Raw genomic sequence first — 21,515 nt, forward strand, 5'->3', positions numbered from 1 at the left:
CAACAACTAGGCATCTGCTTTTAATTTTCTGCAAATATGTTTTACAATGGCAAATAGCAGAGTCAGGTCCAACCTAAAAATGCTATTAAACTGCTATTAAACTCTTCAAAATTTTAAACCTTTAGAAATCCCTCACATAGGTATAGGAGTGGCTGTGTGGTAAGTAGCTTGCTTACGAACCACATGGTTCCGGGTTCAGTCCCACTGCGTGGCACCTTGGGTAAGTGTCTTCTACTATAGCCTCGGGCTGACCAAAGCCTTGTGAGTGGATTTGGTAGACGGAAACTGAAAGAAGCCCGTCGTATATATGTATGTGTATATATATATATATATATATATATATATATATATATATTATATATATATATATATATGTATGTGCGTGTTTGTGTGTATATGTTTGTCCCCCCAACATCACTTGACAACAGATGCTGGTGTGTTTACATCCCCATAACTTAGCGGTTCGGCAAAAAAGAGACCGATAAAATAAGTACTAGGCTTACAAAGAATAAGTCCTGGGGTCGATTTGATCGACTAAAGGCGGTGCTCCAGCATGGCCAGAGTCATATGACTGAAACAAGTAAAAGAGTAAAGAGAGAGTATTTAATGATTTTCTAATTTGCTTTTAGAAAGCTTCTAATTAGTAAAAAACAACATTTTGAGACATTTCAATTACCACTGATTTTTTCTCAGTGATCTAATTCATCCTTTTGATACCAACCTGCCTAAGAACCCCACTCCCACCCCAAATTCTGTAGTACAAACTAGCACTAACCCGGCGTTGCCGGGTCATAGTGCTGGTGCATGCATATACAGCTGCGTGCGTGCGCACATACACGCGAGTACTGTCCAAATCTCCGACCAATCACATACAGCTAGCTGGCATTCAATTGGCGTATCAAGTTTTGGGCATTTTGATTGGGTTTTGGATAGAAAATTCACCAAAAGTCACTTCTATTGATTTTTTAATGGTTTTGCGGTGTGGCTGGGGAAATGTAAAGATGTGCACGACCACCCTTGGACGGTTTTGAATGACCATAGAAAGTGCGAGCCCTCTAACTAAAAAATTGTGGATTTGTATAAAGGACATGCACACAGACATTTTGCCGTTTATATATATAGAGATGTCTTGTTTTCAAAAATTCTGAATTAAAATCTTTCACTTAGTCTTAATTTATGTTCCTAACACTTACTTAAAAATAACAGTTAGTTTTGTTTTATTTAAAATTAATTGAAACAAACAAGATATCTCAACAGAAATATTGTAACGAAGGAGTTAATTAAATCCAATGTTTTATTCTGTATTTTCATTTTTTTTATTCTTTAGAACTATTTCATTTTGTCATCATCAATGGATAAAACCGTACGGCTATGGCATATATCACGACGAGAATGTTTATGTACTTTCCAGCACATTGACTTCGTTACAGCTATTGTCTTTCACCCTAAGGTGAGTCAGCTTGCAGCTAGGGTTCTATGCACTCCCTTTGATTACTATTTTATTCTGGTGAACCCCTATAGCCATTTCAATGTTTAACCCTTTAGCATTTAGATTGTTCTGCCAAATGTAAAGCTTATGTATTCACACCATGTAAAATTAATCTTGCATCATTTCATGGCTTTGAGATTTCAATGATGTGATTGTTTATTTTTAAAATGACACAATAAGGTAGCTATGAATGACTATATCTGACTAGTTTGAACACAAAACAGGTAGAATATTTTGGCCGGATATGGCCGGTTTAAATACTAAAGGGTTAACCCTTTAGCATTTAAACCAGCCATATCCGGCCAAAAGTATTCTGCCTGTTTTATGGTCAAACTGACCAGATCTGGTCTCTCACACCAACCCTACAATATCGTTTTAAAAATTAACAGCTACCTCATCAAAATCTCATAGCTACAAAATAATGCATGATTAACTCAAAACAATGTGGATAAAAAAGGATTAACTTTGGCAGAATAATGCAAACACTAAAGGGTTAAAAACTAGTTTTATAGAAACTTCTTTAAAAGTTACTATTTCGTACCATACAATCAAGAAGATATCGTTTTTTTTTTTTCTTCAAACACAGTATTGCCATTAGAACACCAGAAAAGGCAGAAAAATGTGTCCACAAACAGCCATGTAAGGGTAATTTACCCAGAATATCTGGTGTTCTAATGGCAATTCTGTATTCCAAATTTTAAAAAGTCGTTTTGTTTGTATTGTACAATTCATATTTCGATGCTTCTAAAAGAACAAATGTTAGTTTCTTCATATTTATATAAATGTCCTATTTTGTTTTTCATGCATTAACTTGTATAGGTTGATCTATGTCAAATGTTAGATAAAGAAACCTAGCTGTTTCTTGCAATACTTACCAAAACATACATCTAAAACCAAATTTTCTTCAGTGGCCCTTAAAATACTATTGTAGATCCCCAATTTACTATTTTGCTGTGTGGACCCACAAAAATTTTATATGGATCCCCCAGGGTCCATAAAAGACACACGCATGCACATTCACACATGCATACGCATGTACATGCACACGCATGTACATGCATACGCATGTACATGCATGTATTCACACACGTGTACAGTCATGTGTTCACATGTATACATGCACATATACAAGCACACATATATGCACACCATGCGTATGCATGTAGACATATATGCATGTATGCACATGCACATATGCTCATATACACATGTACACATTGCAATCATTTCTCTCTCTTTGCTTTTTTTTTGCCTATTTACATTTATTTATCAATTACAGGATGACCGGTACTTTCTAAGTGGTTCCCTTGATGGCAAACTACGGTTATGGAATATACCTGATAAAAAAGTGACTCTCTGGAATGAAGTGAGCAGTCCGTCTAATTTAATCACAACTGCTAACTTCTGTAATAATGGGAAATATGCAGTAGTTGGCACTTATGATGGTAAATGCATATTTTTTACAACAGAGGTAAGAACCGACTTTTTTGTTAACCCCTCTTTAATTATCGTCTAAAAGGTTTAAGGGTAAAAATCCCCTTTGGTCATGAATGACCATGGAATTACACTTAGAAAGTTCCCCTCTGAGGCACAAGTCTGGGCAAGGTTGCTTGTGGAAGACCAGCAGTCGCCCATGCAGACCTATTTCTTTATTACCCACAAGGGGCTAAACATAGAGGGGACAAACAAGGACAGACATAGGTATTAAGTCGATTACATTGACCCAGTGCGTAACTGGTACTTAATTTATCGACCCCGAAAGGATGAAAGGCAAAGTCGACCTCGGCGGAATTTGAACTCACACCGTAACGGCAGCCGAAATACCGCCAATGTTATCCAAGAGAAATGCAAAGGGCGATACAACTTGACACCAGTGGCATCGCAACCCATTTCTGAACTGGAGCAATGTGAAATAAAATGTCTTGCTCAAGAACACAATGCAAAGCCCAGTCCAGGAATCGAACTCACTACCTCATGATTGTGAGCCCAACGCTCTTACCACTGAGTCATGGGCCCTCACCAATTATCAACTAATGCTAAAATATATACATCAGCATTGTTTGAACATCCAGTTTCCTATGTTTGCACGGATTAGACAGAAATTAGTGAGGCAGATTATCTACTGCCAGATGCCCTTCCTGTCACCAGTCCTCACTTGTTTCAAAGCAAGTTAATATTTCCCCATGACCAGATATTGTTTTCAGAGAAGTTTGAAAATGAAGGATACTGCTCATATGATTCTTGTATTTGCTTCAGTCATTTGACTGTGGCCATGCTGGAGCACTGCCTTTAGTCAAACAAATCAACCCCAGGACTTACTCTTTGTAAGCCTATTACTTATTCAGAAACCTGGACGTTATCAAAGAAGCTTGAGAGGCGGTTGGATGGAATCTACACTCGCCTCCTTATGAGAGCTCAAAATCTCTCGTGGAAGCGTCATCCAACCAAAATGCAAATATATGGGAAAGTGCCACCTGTGTCATCTCTTGTGAAAGGTAGGAGAGTCCAGTTTGCTGGACATTGTTGTAGAGCTGAAAACGAGGCAATTTCTACTCTTCTCCTCTGGAAGCCATCTACTCGCAATACCAGAGGGCACACACTCTCCTACCCTGACGTAATCTCCAGGGATACAGGCATCCAGCAACAGGACCTCCGTAATGCCATGATGGACCATGAAGTCTGGCGTAGCATGGTAAATTCCATTGACTCGACCACGGTCGAACAATGATGATAATTACTTATTCTATCAGTCCACAGTGCTTTGGTTAGCCCAAGGCTGCAGTAGAAGATACTTAATCAAGGTGTCATGCAGTGGAATTGGAACCAGAACCATGTGGCTAAGAAGCAAGTTTCTTACCACACAGCCTCACATGCACCTATTTCTGTTACCTTTTTCAACCAAATAAATTCTACCTTAAATTACTTATACATCTACTTATTTTCCATTTATTATATTCGTAAAAGTTTTGCTAGCTCAAAGGTTTTAACTCTTTAGTATTTAAACCAGCCTCATCTGGCCAAAATATTCCACCTGTTTTATTCCACCCAACCAGATCCTGCCTCTCATACCTACCCTACAATGGCATTCTAAAAATAATGAATTATCTCATTGAAATCTCATAGCTACAAGATAATACACGATTAATTTAAAACAATGTAAATAAATAAACATTACATCCGACAGAGTAATCTGATTGCTAAAGGGTTAAATACCAAATTTATTATACAAGATCCCCGCCTGCAATGCCCCCTCCCCTCTCAAAGATTCCTTGTGTTGCAAGTTATTCGGTGACCCTGCCAGTGCTGGTGCCCCGTAAAAAGCATTGCTTGTGCTGGCACCACGTAAAATGCACTCAGTCCACTCTGTAGGGTGACTGGTGCTAGGAAGGGCATCCAGCCGTAAAAGCCATACCAAAACAGACATAGAAGTCTGGTGTAGTTTTCTGCTTGGCTGGATCCTGTCAAATCATCCAACCCATACCAGCATGGAAGGAGGGTGTTTAATGATGGTGAGGATGATCAATATCATGATCATGAGTTCAAAAGAGAACTTTGATTTTCAGTTATAATTTTAGTCAACATCTCTCTAATGTGTTTTGTCGTTGCTAGCCCAAAACATACTTAGCTGTAAAATACATGCTGTCTATGGCACGTAAAAAGCACCATCCGTTCGTGGCCATTGCCAGCCTCACCTGGCCCCCATGCCGGTGGCACGTAAAAACACCATCCGATCGTGGCCGTTTGCCAGCCTCGTCTGGCACCTGTGCCAGTGGCATGTAAAAAGCACCCACTACACTCATGGAGTGGTTGGCGTTAGGAAGGGCATCCGGCCGTAGAAACATTGCCAGATCAGACTGGGCCTGGTGCAGCCTTCTGGCTTCCCAGACCCCAGCTGAACCGTCCAACCCATGCTAGCATGGAAAGCGGACGCTAAACGATGATGATGATGATGATGATGAATACATTTGTCCGTGTACAGTCTACTTTGAATTTTACACCAAATAACGACTTTGGTTATTTATTTTGGTTATTTATTCACTGTCACACTTGAATGATCAGCATGGCTGATGATTTCCAGCAACATAAGACAAAGAACCAATTAGTCGGACAGCATTAAAACCAATAGAAATGTCATCATCATTTTATAATTTTTTTGGTTTCCTCATCAATCAACTTGCTTCCATGCTGTTAGAATTATTCAAAACACTTTTAGTTACATAATTAACAAAATAGGCGTAGGAGTGGCTGTGTGGTAAGTAGCTTGCTTACCAACCACATGGTTCCGGGTTCAGTCCCACTGTGTGGCAATTTGGGCAAGTGTCTTCTACTATAGCCTTGGCCAAACCAAAGCCTTGTGAGTGGATTTAGTAGATGGAAACTGAAAGAAACCTGTTGTATATATGTATATATATATATGTATTTATGTGTTTGTATATGTTTGTGTGTCTGTGTTTGTCCCTCCAACAATCAATGGTGGTGTATTTACGCCCCTGTAACTTAGCGGTTCGGCAAAAGAGACTGATAGAATAAGTACTAGGCTTACAAAGAATAAATCCTGGGGTTGATTTGCTCGACTAAAGGTGGTGCTCCAGCATGGCCACAGTCAAATGACTGAAACAAGTAAAAGAGTAAAATATTGACATAAAAACTTGCTGGTATTCAAACCAATAAGGCGGCGAGCTGGCAGAAACGTTAGCATGCCGGGCGAAATGTTTAGCAGTATTTCGTCTGCAGTTACGTTGTGAGTTCAAATTCCGCCGAGGTCGACTTTGCCTTTCATCCTTTCAGGGTCGATTAAATAAGTACCAGTTACGCACTGGGGTCGAAGTAATCGACTTAATACCTATGTCTGTCCTTGTTTGTCCCCTCTATGTTTAGCCCCCCTGTGGGTAATAAAGAAATAGATATTCAAACCAATAGCAATAAGTTTATTGTGATTGCAAATGGAGAGCACTATTATCATCTTGATCTTGATCTTTCAGTTTATCAGTATTGATTTTTCTGTATATTTTTCTTTTTTTTCATTTTTTTCATTTTAGCAACTAAAATATTCTACTCAGATCCATGTTCGATCAACGAGAGGTAAAAATGCAAAAGGCAGAAAAGTGACCGGTATAGAACCACTGCATGGCGAAGATAAGGTAGGAAATCGTTTTAAAAGTCCATGTTTATTCGTCTTTCTTTATATTTTCATCTGTTTATCTGTGGAACATTGATTTAAAGAGAAACCCTAATTTGGGACTATTAAATATTTCATGAAGAATTCAGTGTAGCAGGGTTTTACTATCCCAGGGTGTGAATTGTTAAAAAAGTAAATTAAATCCCTTGGATATTACTGCCTCAGGTCTTATGACTCATCAGGTTGACCACCTGGGTTCCATGGCGTATAAGTAACCAAGATCGCAATATTCCCCTTGGATGGGTCACCAGTCCATTGCAGGGTTACTCTTTCACAGCTGAGTGAACTGGAGCAACATGAAATGAAGTGTTTTGCTCAAGAACACAATGCACCTCTGGGTCTGGAGATTGAAACCAAGACCTTACAATCACGAGTGCAACAATGTAGCCACTTGGCCACATGCCTTCACCCACCAGGGACAAAATGCCATAAATTTGACCAGATCTAAATTGCTGTCTATATCTTACCACCATGCAATATTGCATTTGCACACCCCTCATACTGTCCGCCTTTTGCACCTACAGAGAAACTCTTTGATTCCTGTAAAGTCTTCAGATCTCTTAACTTTTATTTTCTTACTCTAGTTAATATACTTTCTCTAAAACTACCAACACCATTTAGATGACTTTGGTAATAAAAGCAATCTACTATTTATGAAAAGCTCATGGACTTCATTTCACAAGTGACTAACCACTGCTGTGTGTGTATCACATTTAAAGTCTTAATTCTCTGTCGATTTACCAGAGATCACGCTGCATCTTTCAGGTACTCATCATTTTCACTGAATTCCAATTATTAAATACTTACTTCTTTGCCCACTCTTTAATCAATTCCACTCACCAGATGGCACTAGAATTTTGTATTGTCTTTTACTAACATTTTGGTCATTGCCATGTTGACCTTAATACCATTGGTCTCTCAGACTTAGAACCTTTTCTGAAGCTCTTTGCCAAATTCTCCAGTGTCATCAGCATTTAAACTTATGGAAGACATCTGCTCTTGAATTCTTGTGTTTATAGCTTCAAAATTTCTAATTAATAGATTGGGTAATCATCGTTATCAATTAATGTCCATGTTCCATACTGGTAAGGGTTGGACAGTTTGACAGTGTGTACTTGATGCTTTTCTCATGCAACTAGCACTATTGAGGTCACAAATGCTACAAAACCCGAGTGGGGTGGGGATTTATGCTAGGAGATGAGAACCAAAGTATGAGAAGATGGGGGTAGAAGAGGTTCATGTTGTAGGGGAGGCTACTTGGCTAAACACATTTAGGAAAGAGAGACGGAAAATGAATCCATAGATGCTGTGGAGAGATATATAATGGTGATGAGGCGTCCAGGTGGTGCCTCAAAGTATGAAGTGAGAACAGAATTCCAGTGAATGCTTACTCAAAACGCTCTTACAAGCTGTTCATCTCTACTGAGTTTTTTTAATGCCCAGCAGTCTATATTGATGACGTTACTGTCATCACTTCTAGTGAGAGACTCTGAAGGAAAAGCCTCATAGAACTATGGAGCCACGTGGTTTAGTGGTTAGTGTATTGAACTCATGATCATAAGATTGTGGTTTCGATTCCTGGACTGGGCAATGCATTGTATTCTTGAGCAAAACACTCCACCTCACCTTGCTCCAGTCCATTCAGCTGGCAAAAATGAGTAATCCTGCCACAGACCGGCGTCCCAGCCAAGTGGGGAATATATATATGCCATGAAACCGGGAAACTGGCCCTTGTGATTCTATATGCCTCAAGAAGATAACTTTACCATTACCTTGTAGAACTACTTAATTTACTCCACCTCATCATCTAACGTCTGTTTTCCATGCTGGCATGGGTTGGACAGCTTGACAGGAACTGGCAAGGCCAGGGGCCACACCAGGTTCCATTGTCTGTTTTTGGCATGGTTTCTACAGCTGGATGCTCCTCCTAATGCCAACCACTTATGTGGCACCAACACCAACAGGGGCACCAAGTATCTTGCAAAACAAAAACCACTCAACTGGGAGCGGGGAGTTGTATTGAGATGGTATGGCTTTGTGCCAGTTGAAAGGTTAAAGGTATAGAAGGGACAGAGGTAGGTGTCTTGCTGAAGAGTAGGTACATGGCTACTCCAAGTGGAAAGGAAAGGAAAGGAGAGTGAGTTGGAGAGTAAGATAAAGGGAGCAATAGTGAGAGATATGATATTGAAGATGTGTCAGAACATGCCCTCAAGTGACATTAGGGGTGGTGAGAATATATAGGTGAGGTGATACGGAGGTTTAAACTAAGGGAGTGGGCAGGTTAGAGGGGACTGTAGCAAATGATGGAGAGAAATAGAGGAGAGGTTCAGGGATGGAGGTTGCAGTAGATATGTGAGGGTATTACTCATCATTCTTAGAAATCATGGCTACTGTTAGATGAAATGTTAAATGTCTTATGTTAATTATTCTGTCAGTTCTTCTGATTGCCTCGTTTACATCCTCCTCAATAATTCTCTAATTAACCCAAACCCTGACTTTGCACTACACATCCCACGGTTCTTACTTGTCCAGAACAATGTGTTTTCTTTTTCTTCGGCCTCTTAACAATTTGACTGAAACCCCCCTCTCCATCTCTCTTCTTATACCGACACGCAACAGCCACATCTACTCCGCCTCACTTTAACATCTCGCCTATGTCCCTGAACCAATAACGGTCATAGCAGAACTGAAATTAAGGAGATTTAAAGAAGAGAATTTGTTGCTGGTGATCGTGGAACTGTTTGATGGTTGTTGAGAAATGCTGCCACTTGAAACCACCACCCCTACCATATTCACTACTAATTTACCACCAAGTCTTAGGCTTATTTATAAACGCAACCTGTTATGATTAAATGCATCTTATTATTGCATGATTGATTGAGTAGCTTTTTGTAATTCAGTGACCTTTATTGTGAAACACTGATTCATTGTTAATCAAACAATCAACAAATTAATTGGTTAAATAGTTAACAAACTGATGAATAATAAAGAAGTGAAAATAAGACCAATTCAAGAGGATCATTATGACCCTCCTGAGATAAAACAAAAACTGTCAAAGAAGCCTGGGTGAATTTATTAGGCCACATAACTTGAAACTTTTGAATAGGACTAAAGGCTTTGTCTTTCTCTCTCTCTCTCTCTCTCTCTCTCTCTCTCATGTTACAATTTTCATTTTATTTCAGATTCTTGTCACCACAAACGATTCTAGAATTCGGCTTTATGACTTGAGGGATCTAACACTTACCTGTAAATATAAAGGTGGAACGAACAACAGCAGCCAAATCAAAGCGAGCTTTAGGTAAGGGGCAGTCATTTACAATATATGTATATGTATGTATGTGTGTGTGTGTGTATGTGTGTGTGTGTAGACTGCACCAGGTTCCAGTCTGATTTGGCATGGTTTCTACAGCTGGATGCTATCATCCACACACCTACATATTACAGATGCATGCACTTACACACGCACACATCCACACATCAGCCCTTATCCACATGCACACACACACACTCTCACATACACACACATGCACCTTCATTTTGGGATCACCAGTACTTTATTATCTCCTCTTCTCCCTCTCTCTTTTTTAACTACCTCTGTCCAACCATTCACCATGATTGACCACTAAATCCACAAGTTTTTTTTTATTCTCTCTATTTGTTTCTGTAAGCGCCCTGAGAGAAAAGTTAGACTTAAGAAGCATCAGATGTGGTGTGCAAGAGAGATGACTATGCTGGTATGGTCATGTGTTGTGAATGGATGAGGACAGCTGTGTGAAAAAGTGTCACACCCTAGCAGTTGAGGGAACCTGTGGAAGAAGCATATCCTGGAAGACCTGGGATGAGGTGGTGAGGCATGACCTTCGAATATTCAGCATCACCTAGGCAATGACAAGTGACTGAGACCTTTGGAGATATGCTGTGCTTGAGAAGACCTAGCAAGGCAAGTGAGACCATAACCATGGCCTATGCCAGTGCTGCATAACCAGCCCACTTAAGAGTACCTATTTCTTTACTACCCACAAGGGGCTAAACACAGAGAGGACAAACAAGGACAGACAAACGGATTAAGTTGATTATATCAACCCCAGTGCGTAACAGGTAATTATTTAATTGACCCCGAAAGGATGGAAGGCAAAGTTGACCTCGGCGGAATTTGAACTCAGAATGTAGCGGCAGACGAAATACCGCTAAGCATTTCACCCAGCGTGCTAACATTTCTGCCAGCTCACCCACTTAAGAGCACCCTTCAATCATTGGGCAATAAACTGCGCTTGTGAAGACCTATTGAAGCAAGTGAAATCGTTGTCATGGCCGATGACAATACTGCCTGATTGGCCCCCATGCCAGTGGAATATTAAAAACACCATTCAAGTGTGATTGTTGCCAGGGCCGCCTGGCTGGCTCCCATGCCGGTGGCACGTAAAATGGCATTATTCGAGCGTGGTCATTTCCAGCATCGCCTGACTGGCTTCTGTGCTAGTGGCATGTAAAAAATACCATTTGAGCATGGTTGTTGCCAGTACCGCCTGACTGGCTCCTGTGCAGGTGGCACATAAAAGCCACCATTTGATCATGGTCGATGCCAGTACCACCCGGCTGGCCCTTGTGCCGGTGGCACGTAAAGGCACCCACTACACTCTCAGAGTGGTTGATGTTAGGAAGGGCATCCAGCTGTGGAAACTTTGCTAGATCAGATTGGAACCTGGTGCAGCCTTCGGGCTTGCCAGCCCTCAGTCAAACTGTCCAACTCATGCCAGTATGGAAAGCAGATGTTAAACGACAATGATAATGATGATAATGATCTATATGTATATCTAAATATATATAATATATATATTATGGCCCAGTGGTTAGGGCAGCAGACTTGCGGATGTAGGATCGCGGTTTCGATTCCCAGGCCGGGCGTTGTGAGTGTTTATTGAGCAAAAACACCTAAAAGCTCCACGAGGCTCCGGCAGGGGGTGGTGATCCCTGCTGTACTCTTTCACCACTCTTTCTTCTGTTGGCCTGCTCGCTTAGCCAGCGGGGTGGCATCATTCGAAGGCTAAAACAATGCGAACGCATTGTGACCAGCGATGTGTAACATCTGATGGTCTGGTCGGTCACGTGATCACGTGATATATATATATATATAACAAATAATAGAGACAGAAATGTGGGTCTCCCAGAACGTTCATCAATATCGACATTTTTCAGCCATCTTGGAAACGTCTGAACCACTCGTACACTTGTGTGTGGCTCGTACACTTCTCTCTATACACTTTCTGCAACTTTGCGCGGGCCTCTGAGCTGGTATAACCATGACAACTTTCTCTGTCATGGTCAATGCGATGATCACACACTACACATCTTCCTTCCAAGCACTGCCGTAAACAGCAGAAGTGAACTAGAACATTAAAACTCAATGCGCATGCACAGCAGAGTTTCAGGTCAATCTTTGCTGAGTGGCTTCATTCTGCATGCTTTTAGCTTCATTACTATGGCAACAGTTCAGATACTTATTGATCAAACCTCATACATGTATAAATATTTACCTTTGACTCTATTTTACGCATTCTACATGCATTACATGTGCTACCTGTATGGTATATATACCTTCTTAAATGTTTACATTTGATATTATCATATGCATTCTATATATACTACATTTACTACTTATATTATATATATGGATATACATGTGTGTGTGTGTGTGTGTATGATATATATATATAGACTATATCTCTTTCCTTATATATGTCCTGAAAACTCCTCACAGCCTTGGCTTTGTTATCTCTTTTGTCCAATATATATATATTATATGCATTCTATATACATTCCATGTACTACCTATTTATATATATATGAGATCTGTTTAAATATTTACCTTTAAATATGTTTTATCTATCTATCTGTCTGTCTATGTCTTTCTTCTGGCCGTTTCATCATGTTGAACCATTAATCCCTACACACTTTTTTCTCTCTCCATTTTTTCCCCTCTCAATCCTTCCTGTTAAAGAGGGTAGGCTCGAAACGTCAAAGATTTTTCCATTCTTCCTGAACATTAAACTAATACAGTTCTATATTTAAGAGATGAGGAATTACGTACATTATTTACATTTGATGGATATTTGTCCTCATCTTGTTTGTTGTTAACACAATGTTTCGGCTGATATACCTTCCAGCTTTCATCAGGTATTTTGGGGAAATTATCAGCCAAAACGTTGTGTTAACAACAAACAAGATGAGGACAAATATCCATCAAATGTAAATCTATATATATATATAAAGTTGAAGTTGTCTGTGTGTGGCAGGTTTAGTAGCCTTCAACTAACACTATCTCCTCCGAGACCCTGTGGCCCTAGTTGACCAAAATTGAGAGTATGATAGAAGGCTTGCTCTTCATTCCGTAGACGATAAAATTCAAATCGGACCATGTTAAGACCAAAAATTATTTACATCAAAAAGGTGCTTTTTTTCTATGAAAATCCCTATTTTTTACAATGTTTTGACTGCTGTGTCGTCATTTTTCGGTGTATTTCAACCAGAAAAATGTTCAACTCAAAAAGAATAACAAGCTACATAATGCAAAATTTTTACTTTTCAAAAATTCCAATTCTAAAGGGTCGAAACAAACCCAAGCAACGCGATACTGCGATACTGCTAGTAATGTATTAAACTAATATACCTGCTTGTTGTTCCTTCACCTGTCTTCGTCCTTTGTTTTCTGTAAACTTGAACTATATGCATATATATACACACACTATATGTTTCTCTCTCCCTCCAGTACAAAAGGAAAATATATTATTTGTGGTTCTGAAGACCATTTCATTTATTTATGGAAAACTCATCATGATTATTACAAATTCTCATCTGCTCGTCGAGATCGGAATGATTATTGGGAAGCCATCAAAGGTAATACATTCCTCATAATTTCTTTCTCTGTTTTTATCAATTCTATGATCTTAATCTACCAAATCCACCACCTTCCTGATTGAGAGCATGACTTATTCTGTGTTTGCCTCTTTTTAGATATTTCTATGGACCAGTAACCCCTCTTATGTATCCTTTTACCTGTTTCAGTCATTGGACTGCAGCTGTGCTAGGGCACCACCTTGAAGGGCTTAGTTAAATAAATCAACTGCAGTGCTTATGTTTTAAAGCATAGTACTCATTGAGTGGAGGAGCAATGGCCCAGTGGTTAGGGCAGCGGACTTGCAGTTAGAGGATCATGGTTTCGATTCCCAGACCGGACATTGTGTGTGTTTATTGAGCGAAAACACCTAAAGATCCACGAGGCTCTGGCAGGGGGTTATGGCGACCCCTGTTGTATTCTTTCACCCCAACTTTCTCTCACTCTTTCTTCCTGTTTCTTGAGTAACACTGCAATGGTAACAAAAGGGTTAAAGCGATGCTCCAGCATGGGCAGCAGTTAAATGCCTGAAACAAGTAAAAGAATAAAAGAGTAAAAGAATGTCTCATAAGTAGATATGCAATACACTTTTATTAGTGTTTGTATTTGTTTTTAATGTTTCTTGAGTAATTGTTGCAAATACTCTTTTACTTGTTTCAGTCATTTGACTGCGGCCGTGCTGGAGCACCGCCTTTAGTCAAGCAAATCGACACCAGGACTTATTCTTTGGAAGCCTAGTACTTATTCTGTCGGTCTCTTTTGCCGAACCGCTAAGTTACGGGGACGTAACCACACCAGCATCAGTTGTCAAGCGATGTTGGCGGGGACAAACACAGACACACAAACATATACACACACATACATATATATACATATGATGGGCTTCTTTCAGTTTCCGTCTACCAAATCCACTCACAAGGCTTTGGTTGACCCGAGGCTATAGTAGAAGACACTTGCCCAAGGTGCCACGCAGTGAGAATGAACCCGGAACCATGTGGTTTGGAAGCAAGCTATTTACCACAAAGCCACTCCTGTGCCTATAATGTAAATTTATTTCTTGAAATTGTTAAGACACAAAAATGTCATTAAGATTCTTCTCGGATGTTTGAAGAATATACAGAAAGCCATTTGGATAATGTGCCATCTTAGATTTTGAAGCTTAGTAACGACACCATTGAAGCGGGTTATCTAGTGACGCTTTTGGATTGGTAATTATTGTGTAGTAACTAATTCAAATTTTTTTTAATTAGTCTGACTGAACCTGTAACATTTAATAATTGCAAAGTATTAACCAGGAGTGGCTGTGTGGTATGTAGCTTGCTTACCAGCCACATGGTTCCGGATTCAGTCCTAATGTGTGGCACCTTGGGCAAGTGTCTTCTACTATAGTCTCGGGCCGACCAAAGCCTTGTGAGTGGATTTGGTAGACGGAAACTGAAAGAAGCCCATCGTGTATATATCTTTATATATAAAAGTGAAGTTGTGTGTCTGTCTCCTCCGATTTAGATTCCTAACTACTCCCACATTTTGCGGTGCAGTGTAACTAAAAGCGGGTATCTTATAGTCGTGACTCATATCGAGCCCTTCTGGGTATTAGCACGTGTCTACGATGAGTCTACGATTTAAAAAAAAATTTCCCATAATTTTTTCCCATTTTTAATGCATTTTTTTGCTATTATATAAGGGAAGTAACTCTCTAAAATGTATTATTAAATCTCAGAACGTAAAAAGCTACAGTAACACCCCCCTTTGTGGTTAGCCATATTGAGATGGCTATTATACTTTACATCTCTAAAAATGCTTATATAGTTATTTCCCTTACAAATCCGAGCAACGCCGGGCGATACTGCTAGTATATATATATATATATATATATATATATATATATATATATATATATATATATATATATATATATGTGTGTGTGTGTGTGTGTCTGTGTTTGTGTGTCTGTGTTTGTCCCCCCAACATCGCTTGACAACAGATGCTGGTGTGTTTGCGTCTCTGTAACTTAACAGTTCGGCAAAATAGACCGATAGAATAAGTACTAGGCTTACAAAGAATAAGTCCTGGGGTCGATTTGCTCGACTAAAAGGTGGTGCTCCAGCATGGCTGCAGTCAAATGACTGAAACAAGTAAATGAAATAATTTACCATTTATGTATTTCTTTTGCGAGATTTCTGATCTGAAATCTTGTGGTGAATCAGATATTGTTATATTTCGGGATGGTAATTTTTTTTTTTTTTTTTGTTACCAAATAAACACATGCTCTTTGTATTTGTTCTTCACTCCAGATTTATTACCTCCACCTTAGTAAAAAGGCAGAGGTATTGTTTTCACTTGTGTTTGTTTGTTTGTCCATGGACAAGATATCTCAAGAACCGCTAGATGGATTCGAATGAAACTTTCAGGGATGTTTGGCCTTGTGACTCACACGAACTGATTAGATTTTGAGATCGATCCGGTGCTGGACAAGGATTCCGGATTATTTCTTATATTTACTTTACATGAAGTATTACAATCTCTGATTATCTCCCTTGAAAGGATCCTCGTGGTTTCCACGTAAATTACGGTGGCATTGCTGTTTCCAAAGTTTTATTTTCATTTCTTTATTATTTTTACTTGCGTCTCTATCTTAGTAGAAACTGATGGATAAAGAAATCAAACTGCATAAACAAATGGCAGCAAAACTATTCAGAAATGAAATAACATTAACAATAATAAATTTAATTTATTCTTGATAATTTTTAGTCAAACCAATTTTGAATATATCGCTCCTGTTTAAAACCTCTTACCTACTTGACAATTGCATTTCTAGTTCTGCCTTGAAGGAAGCTTTACTTCTTGGACTCACATTTTTGTGTGCAACGATGTTGTTAGACCTCCTTTAACCCTTTCATTACCAACCTGGCCAAAACCGGCTCTGGCCCTGTTGTACAAGTGTCTTGTTTTCATAAGTTTTTCATTAAAATATACCACCAAACCTTAGTCGCAATTTATGTTCCTAACACTAGCTTAATGATAATTAAGTTATTTTACTAAATTCTTTGTTATATTTAAAATAATTGAAAGAAACACAGAGCATCTTAAAATAAATACAGTAACGAAAGGGTTAACAGCTCCATATGTAGGTCCTTTCCGGATTTTTTCATGCACTGATAAATTTTTCACTATAGACCTTAAATGCTGTAAAAACACTATATCTGTGGATAGACTAAAAAAGGGTCTTCATCAGAGAAAACTGTCCCTGTTCCCACTGCAGACAACACACACACACACAGCATTACAAACACAGCCTGCACACCCAACTTCACATTCCATGGCTACTATTGGAATTGATCAGGTATCAAACTAGGATTCTAGATTATTTTTCCATTTTTTAAAATTTAATTTTTTTGAGAGCGGTCAGGTTCATTTTTTAATATTCTCACTTGTGAGAGCAGTTGAGTTTATTTCGGATATTCTCCTTTTAAAAATGATCTCTGGCTAACCGTTGAGAGGACGGTGTTGCCTTGGCAGAGGTCTGCACTCTCTGAGTGCTCTTGTTGTTCTTATTTTATATCCTATGTTTCTCTGGAAATCTTTTGTCACACATCTTGTAACAAGAACAATTATAAAATAAATCTGAATAAAGAACAAATATATATAGTGCGTTTGTTTATTTGACAAAAAGAAGGAAAAAATGACCATCCCAAAATATAACAATTACTATTTGATGTTTAAATATTTAAAGATGAATGTTCTGTTAATGGTTGGATTTTTATTTTCAGTCCATAATGCAGTTGTAACAGTTGCTGTTCTTGCACCCAATCCACAATTGATGCTCAAATCCAACACTAATACTGGAACATCAAGCTCAGATTCAGAAATATCAGACGAGAGAGAGATTATTGTCAGTGCAGATTTCACAGGTGCCGTCAAAGTCATGCAATGTAGGATAAAAAATTCTGCTTGATTGTTGGAACCAATCTCCTGTTGTTTTAAACTTCTTGCTCAACTCTAGACTGTTCAGCAGTATCTCAAATGCTAATCAAATCTTGATAAATGGTTTCTCAAGAACACATGAAAATACCAATTCCAGTTAACAGAGCGGCTGATTCAAGGAAAGGTGCCAAGCTATATAAACATTTGCTCCTAAAATTTAGTTTCATCTGGTTAAAGATAGCATCAGTAAAACGGATATAAAATGAGCCAGCTCTTCTGTTATATTACAGTGTTATCTTTGCGTATATCGTTCATCCAGTACCAGGGCATTGTTGATTTCTTTTGAGTAATTGTTTCCAAATAATAAATTTGTTTTGGTTAAGCCTTTTAGCACTTCTGCTAGGAGCTAACTTGAACTATGACCAATATTTCTCGTATAAAATTCACATGTTAATCTGTGATACCACTGGTTAATACTGAGACATAAACAATCTTCCTTTAAAATATATTCCTTTTGAGTATCGATCTTTTAATAAAAATCTAGCTTCTGTATCTCTGTATTTTCTCTTTAATATTTATTTTTTAACCAGAAATTTTCCCTTTTCAGAATTCCTATACCAGTGGTTTTCAACCAGGGTTCCGCGGAACCTTAGAGTTCCGCCAGTACAGTCCAGGGGTTCCACAAGAAGTTACAAAACTGCTAAAATCGGCAGTAATTTTTAATTCTCCTGTGCAGATATGTGTGCATAAGACTATTAAATTATTGCACAGGGGTTCCTCAAGCCAGTGGAATGTTTCCTTGGGGTTCCGCTCCAGCAAAAATGTTGAAAAGCACTGTCCTATACTAAACATATTACCATTACTAAACTTAATACCATTATTTGACTTACATGCAAATTATTTGCTAATTTTAAGATTGCTAAATAAGTACTGTGAAGGCACACAGCTCAGTGTTTAGAGCATCGCACTCATAATCATGAGTTAGTGAGTTTGATTCCTGGACCAGGCTGTATGTCATGTTCTTGAACAAGACACTTTATTTCATGTTGCTCCAGTTCACTCAGCTGTAGAAATGAGTTGCAACGTCACTGGTGCTAAGATGCATTGGTGTTTGCCTTTCCCCTGGATAACATCAGTGGCATGGAGAGGAGAATGGCATAAACAGGACAGAATTGGAAGCACATTGTGATCAGTGGTGTACAATAGCATCTGATGGCCTGGTTGATACTGTGATGCTTTATTAAAATACAGGTATACATGCAAGAAAGAATCAAGTAATTGAAGATATTAAAATATAAGAAACATTTATGAGATATTTAACAGTTAAATATCCTACTCAACTACATGCATACCATGCTGGTATGCATGGGTGACTGCTGGTCTTCCGTAAACAACCTTGCCCAGACTTGTGCCTCAGAGGGGAACTTTCTAGGTGCAATCCCATGGACAGTCATGACTAAAAGGGGGTCTTTATTCTTTTACCCTAAATAAGTACCAGTGCATGACCCATTGTTTCATGTTTGGAACAAGTAATGCTATGCTTCATGATGGATGGCATTTTTCCTCTCTAAAGAATGTGCTCAAGATAAAGGTAGATAATATGATACATAGCAGACTCTTCAGTAGCACCTTCCTACCTGCACTCTTATATGCAAGTGAGATATGGACTGCTATTATGAAGAGGATAGAATATTGACCGTGGAAAGATCTATGGTAGAAATGTCATTATGACAGCACTAGCTGACCATGTGCCATCAATAATGACTGCTAATTGTTGTATTTTATATATAAATAAGGTAGATAATAATCACACATACAAACATTCACATACTTCCCTTGTACACACATATACTCACATAGAGTTGAAACGCTGATTTTTTTCACCCTTTTTTTCTCCATTCATCTATCACCCCTTCCTTTCTCTCATTGCTATTACTTTCTCTCACTCCCTCTCAGTAAGGGATATTACTCTCGCTACTTGTCCTTCACTGAATTACTATTTTCTCTCTTCCTCCGGTGTAATTCTGGACAAATAGGACAAATATATATATATATATATATATATATAAAATATTAGAAAAAAACACCTTTTATCAATTCAAAATGAATAATTAATTTATTCCTTCAAATAATGATTATTATATATATATCATCATCATCATCGTTTAGCGTCCGTTTTCCATGCTAGCATGGGTTGGACGGTTCTACTGGGGTCTGTGAAGCCAGAAGGCTTCATCAGGCCCAGTCAAATCTGGCAGTGTTTCTACGGCTGGATGCCCTTCCTAACACCAACCACTCCGTGAGTGTAGTGGGTGCTTAAACACTATGCTCATTATTATATTAGGAAATATCTGAAATGAGATAATTCAAGTGGAACAAGTGATGTGATTGCAGAATTCTGAAAGCACAAGTTATGATGGGCCACACGTTGCAAGGCTCACAAAGAACAGGTGGACCTGCGCAGGTGTCATGTGGTATCTAAGAGATTGGAAAAAGGTTACTTGGAAAGCCTCCATAATAATGAGAAGATAATTCAGTGAAGTAATTTGGGCCAAGATGGCAAAGAATGGCATAAACAGGACAGAATTGGAAGTGCATTGTGATCAGTGGTGTACAATAGCATCTGATGGCCTGGTTGATACTGTGATGCTTTATTAAAATACAGGTATACATGCAAGAAAGAATCAAGTAATTGAAGATAATATTAAAATATAAGAAACATTTAATAGATCAAAATACAAATACACTTGTGTTAGCTTAGTTCTGTCTGAAGTTGAGTGTTTTTATGTATAGTGTTGACTACTATGAAGTCCTTAAGTTTTTAGTTCTATTAATAGTCTTATTTCTTGTACTTAAGACTAAATTATTCTCTTTTTTAGAGCTCTTTGATTTTAATTTATGGTGGCTTGCAGTTGTTATATTGTTTGCTAAATTTAGTGTAGTTGAGTAGGATAGTTTAACTGTGGATATGTTAAATATCTCATATTTGTGCAGGGGATGAAAGTTGTCTTTTTTTTTCTCAGGACACCAAAGAATGTTTGCCAGAAAGGTAAAATCAGTATTTAATAAACTGTTACCAGTGAAGAAAGAAAGACATGCCAAAATTCTTTTGAATAGGTGATAAGGTATATGTAAGGATGTAGAAAAATGGCAAACAATATTGGGAAGGAGAAATTGTAACATACATGGTATTTTCACTTCTGGCTAAGGTTCACATTTTGTAGTAGGTAGTTTCACTGCCAGCTCAATCCCCTGTGGCCTTTTACAAGGTTTTCAACTTCCTTGTCCAAACTTTTACTCCTGAGAGGTCTAACTTTGAAAAAAATTTTCCTCCATTTAGTTTAGCAAAAACTTCTGGGCTTGGAAGTAGGTAATTTTGTGTGGGTAAGCAGTTGTTTAACTTGGTTGAGAAGTCTGCACACACTCTTACCTTATTATTATTTTTTTTTTACATACACCGCCAGTCTGCATGGTCAATCTTTTCAATTATGTTCAGGTTTTCTAGTTCTTTATTGATCTGGTCTACTGCCGAAAATAGCACATTCCATTCAGGCCAGAAAATAGGCGTTGAATTTTCATTGTTCCTTGAGTTGTTGCTGTTTTAGCAACTTGACTAACCCAGCTAACAATTTTTGGCATATTTTTACAACTTTTGCAATTTTGTACAATAAGACTATTGTTTCCCTTTTGTTGAGATATTTACATTTCCATGTGAATTAAGTTCTTTTTTCACTGCATACATTTATTTTTCCTCATTACCACGGTTGTAAAGTAGTCTTTTGCCATTTTTGTATCTGTCTTTTGAAACAGTTACCACTCTGACAGATATTGTTATATTACAGAGTCATCAATAGAATGTTTCTTTTTGGCACCATACGACCCCCAATCCTACTGTGTTGTTATCCTTAAAGGGCTGGATCATCCACTCAGTGTCACAGTATAATTACTATATCAGCACAGACATGACTATCAATTCAGTCTAGACATTCTCTTTTTGACCTTCTCCTGTTGACTGGCTATTGGTCTATTTT

General features: G+C 38.4%; 1 protein-coding gene across 1 annotated transcript; it reads left to right on the plus strand.

Annotated features, from left to right (window-relative positions):
• Positions 1-1,299: 1,299 nt before the first annotated feature.
• On the plus strand, positions 1,300-18,033 carry LOC115228177 (WD repeat-containing protein 44-like). The gene is made up of 6 exons (XM_029798820.2): positions 1,300-1,450; positions 2,769-2,960; positions 6,529-6,630; positions 9,851-9,966; positions 13,435-13,562; positions 17,331-18,033. The coding sequence occupies exons 1-6, from the start codon at positions 1,352-1,354 to the stop codon at positions 17,513-17,515; spliced, it is 822 nt and encodes a 273-aa protein (XP_029654680.1). The 5' UTR covers positions 1,300-1,351; the 3' UTR covers positions 17,516-18,033.
• The last annotated feature ends 3,482 nt before the right edge of the window (positions 18,034-21,515 follow it).

Source organism: Octopus sinensis, unplaced genomic scaffold, assembly GCF_006345805.1.
Source record: "Octopus sinensis unplaced genomic scaffold, ASM634580v1 Contig09730, whole genome shotgun sequence".
In the NCBI taxonomy this organism is placed as follows: Eukaryota; Metazoa; Mollusca; class Cephalopoda; order Octopoda; family Octopodidae; genus Octopus; species Octopus sinensis.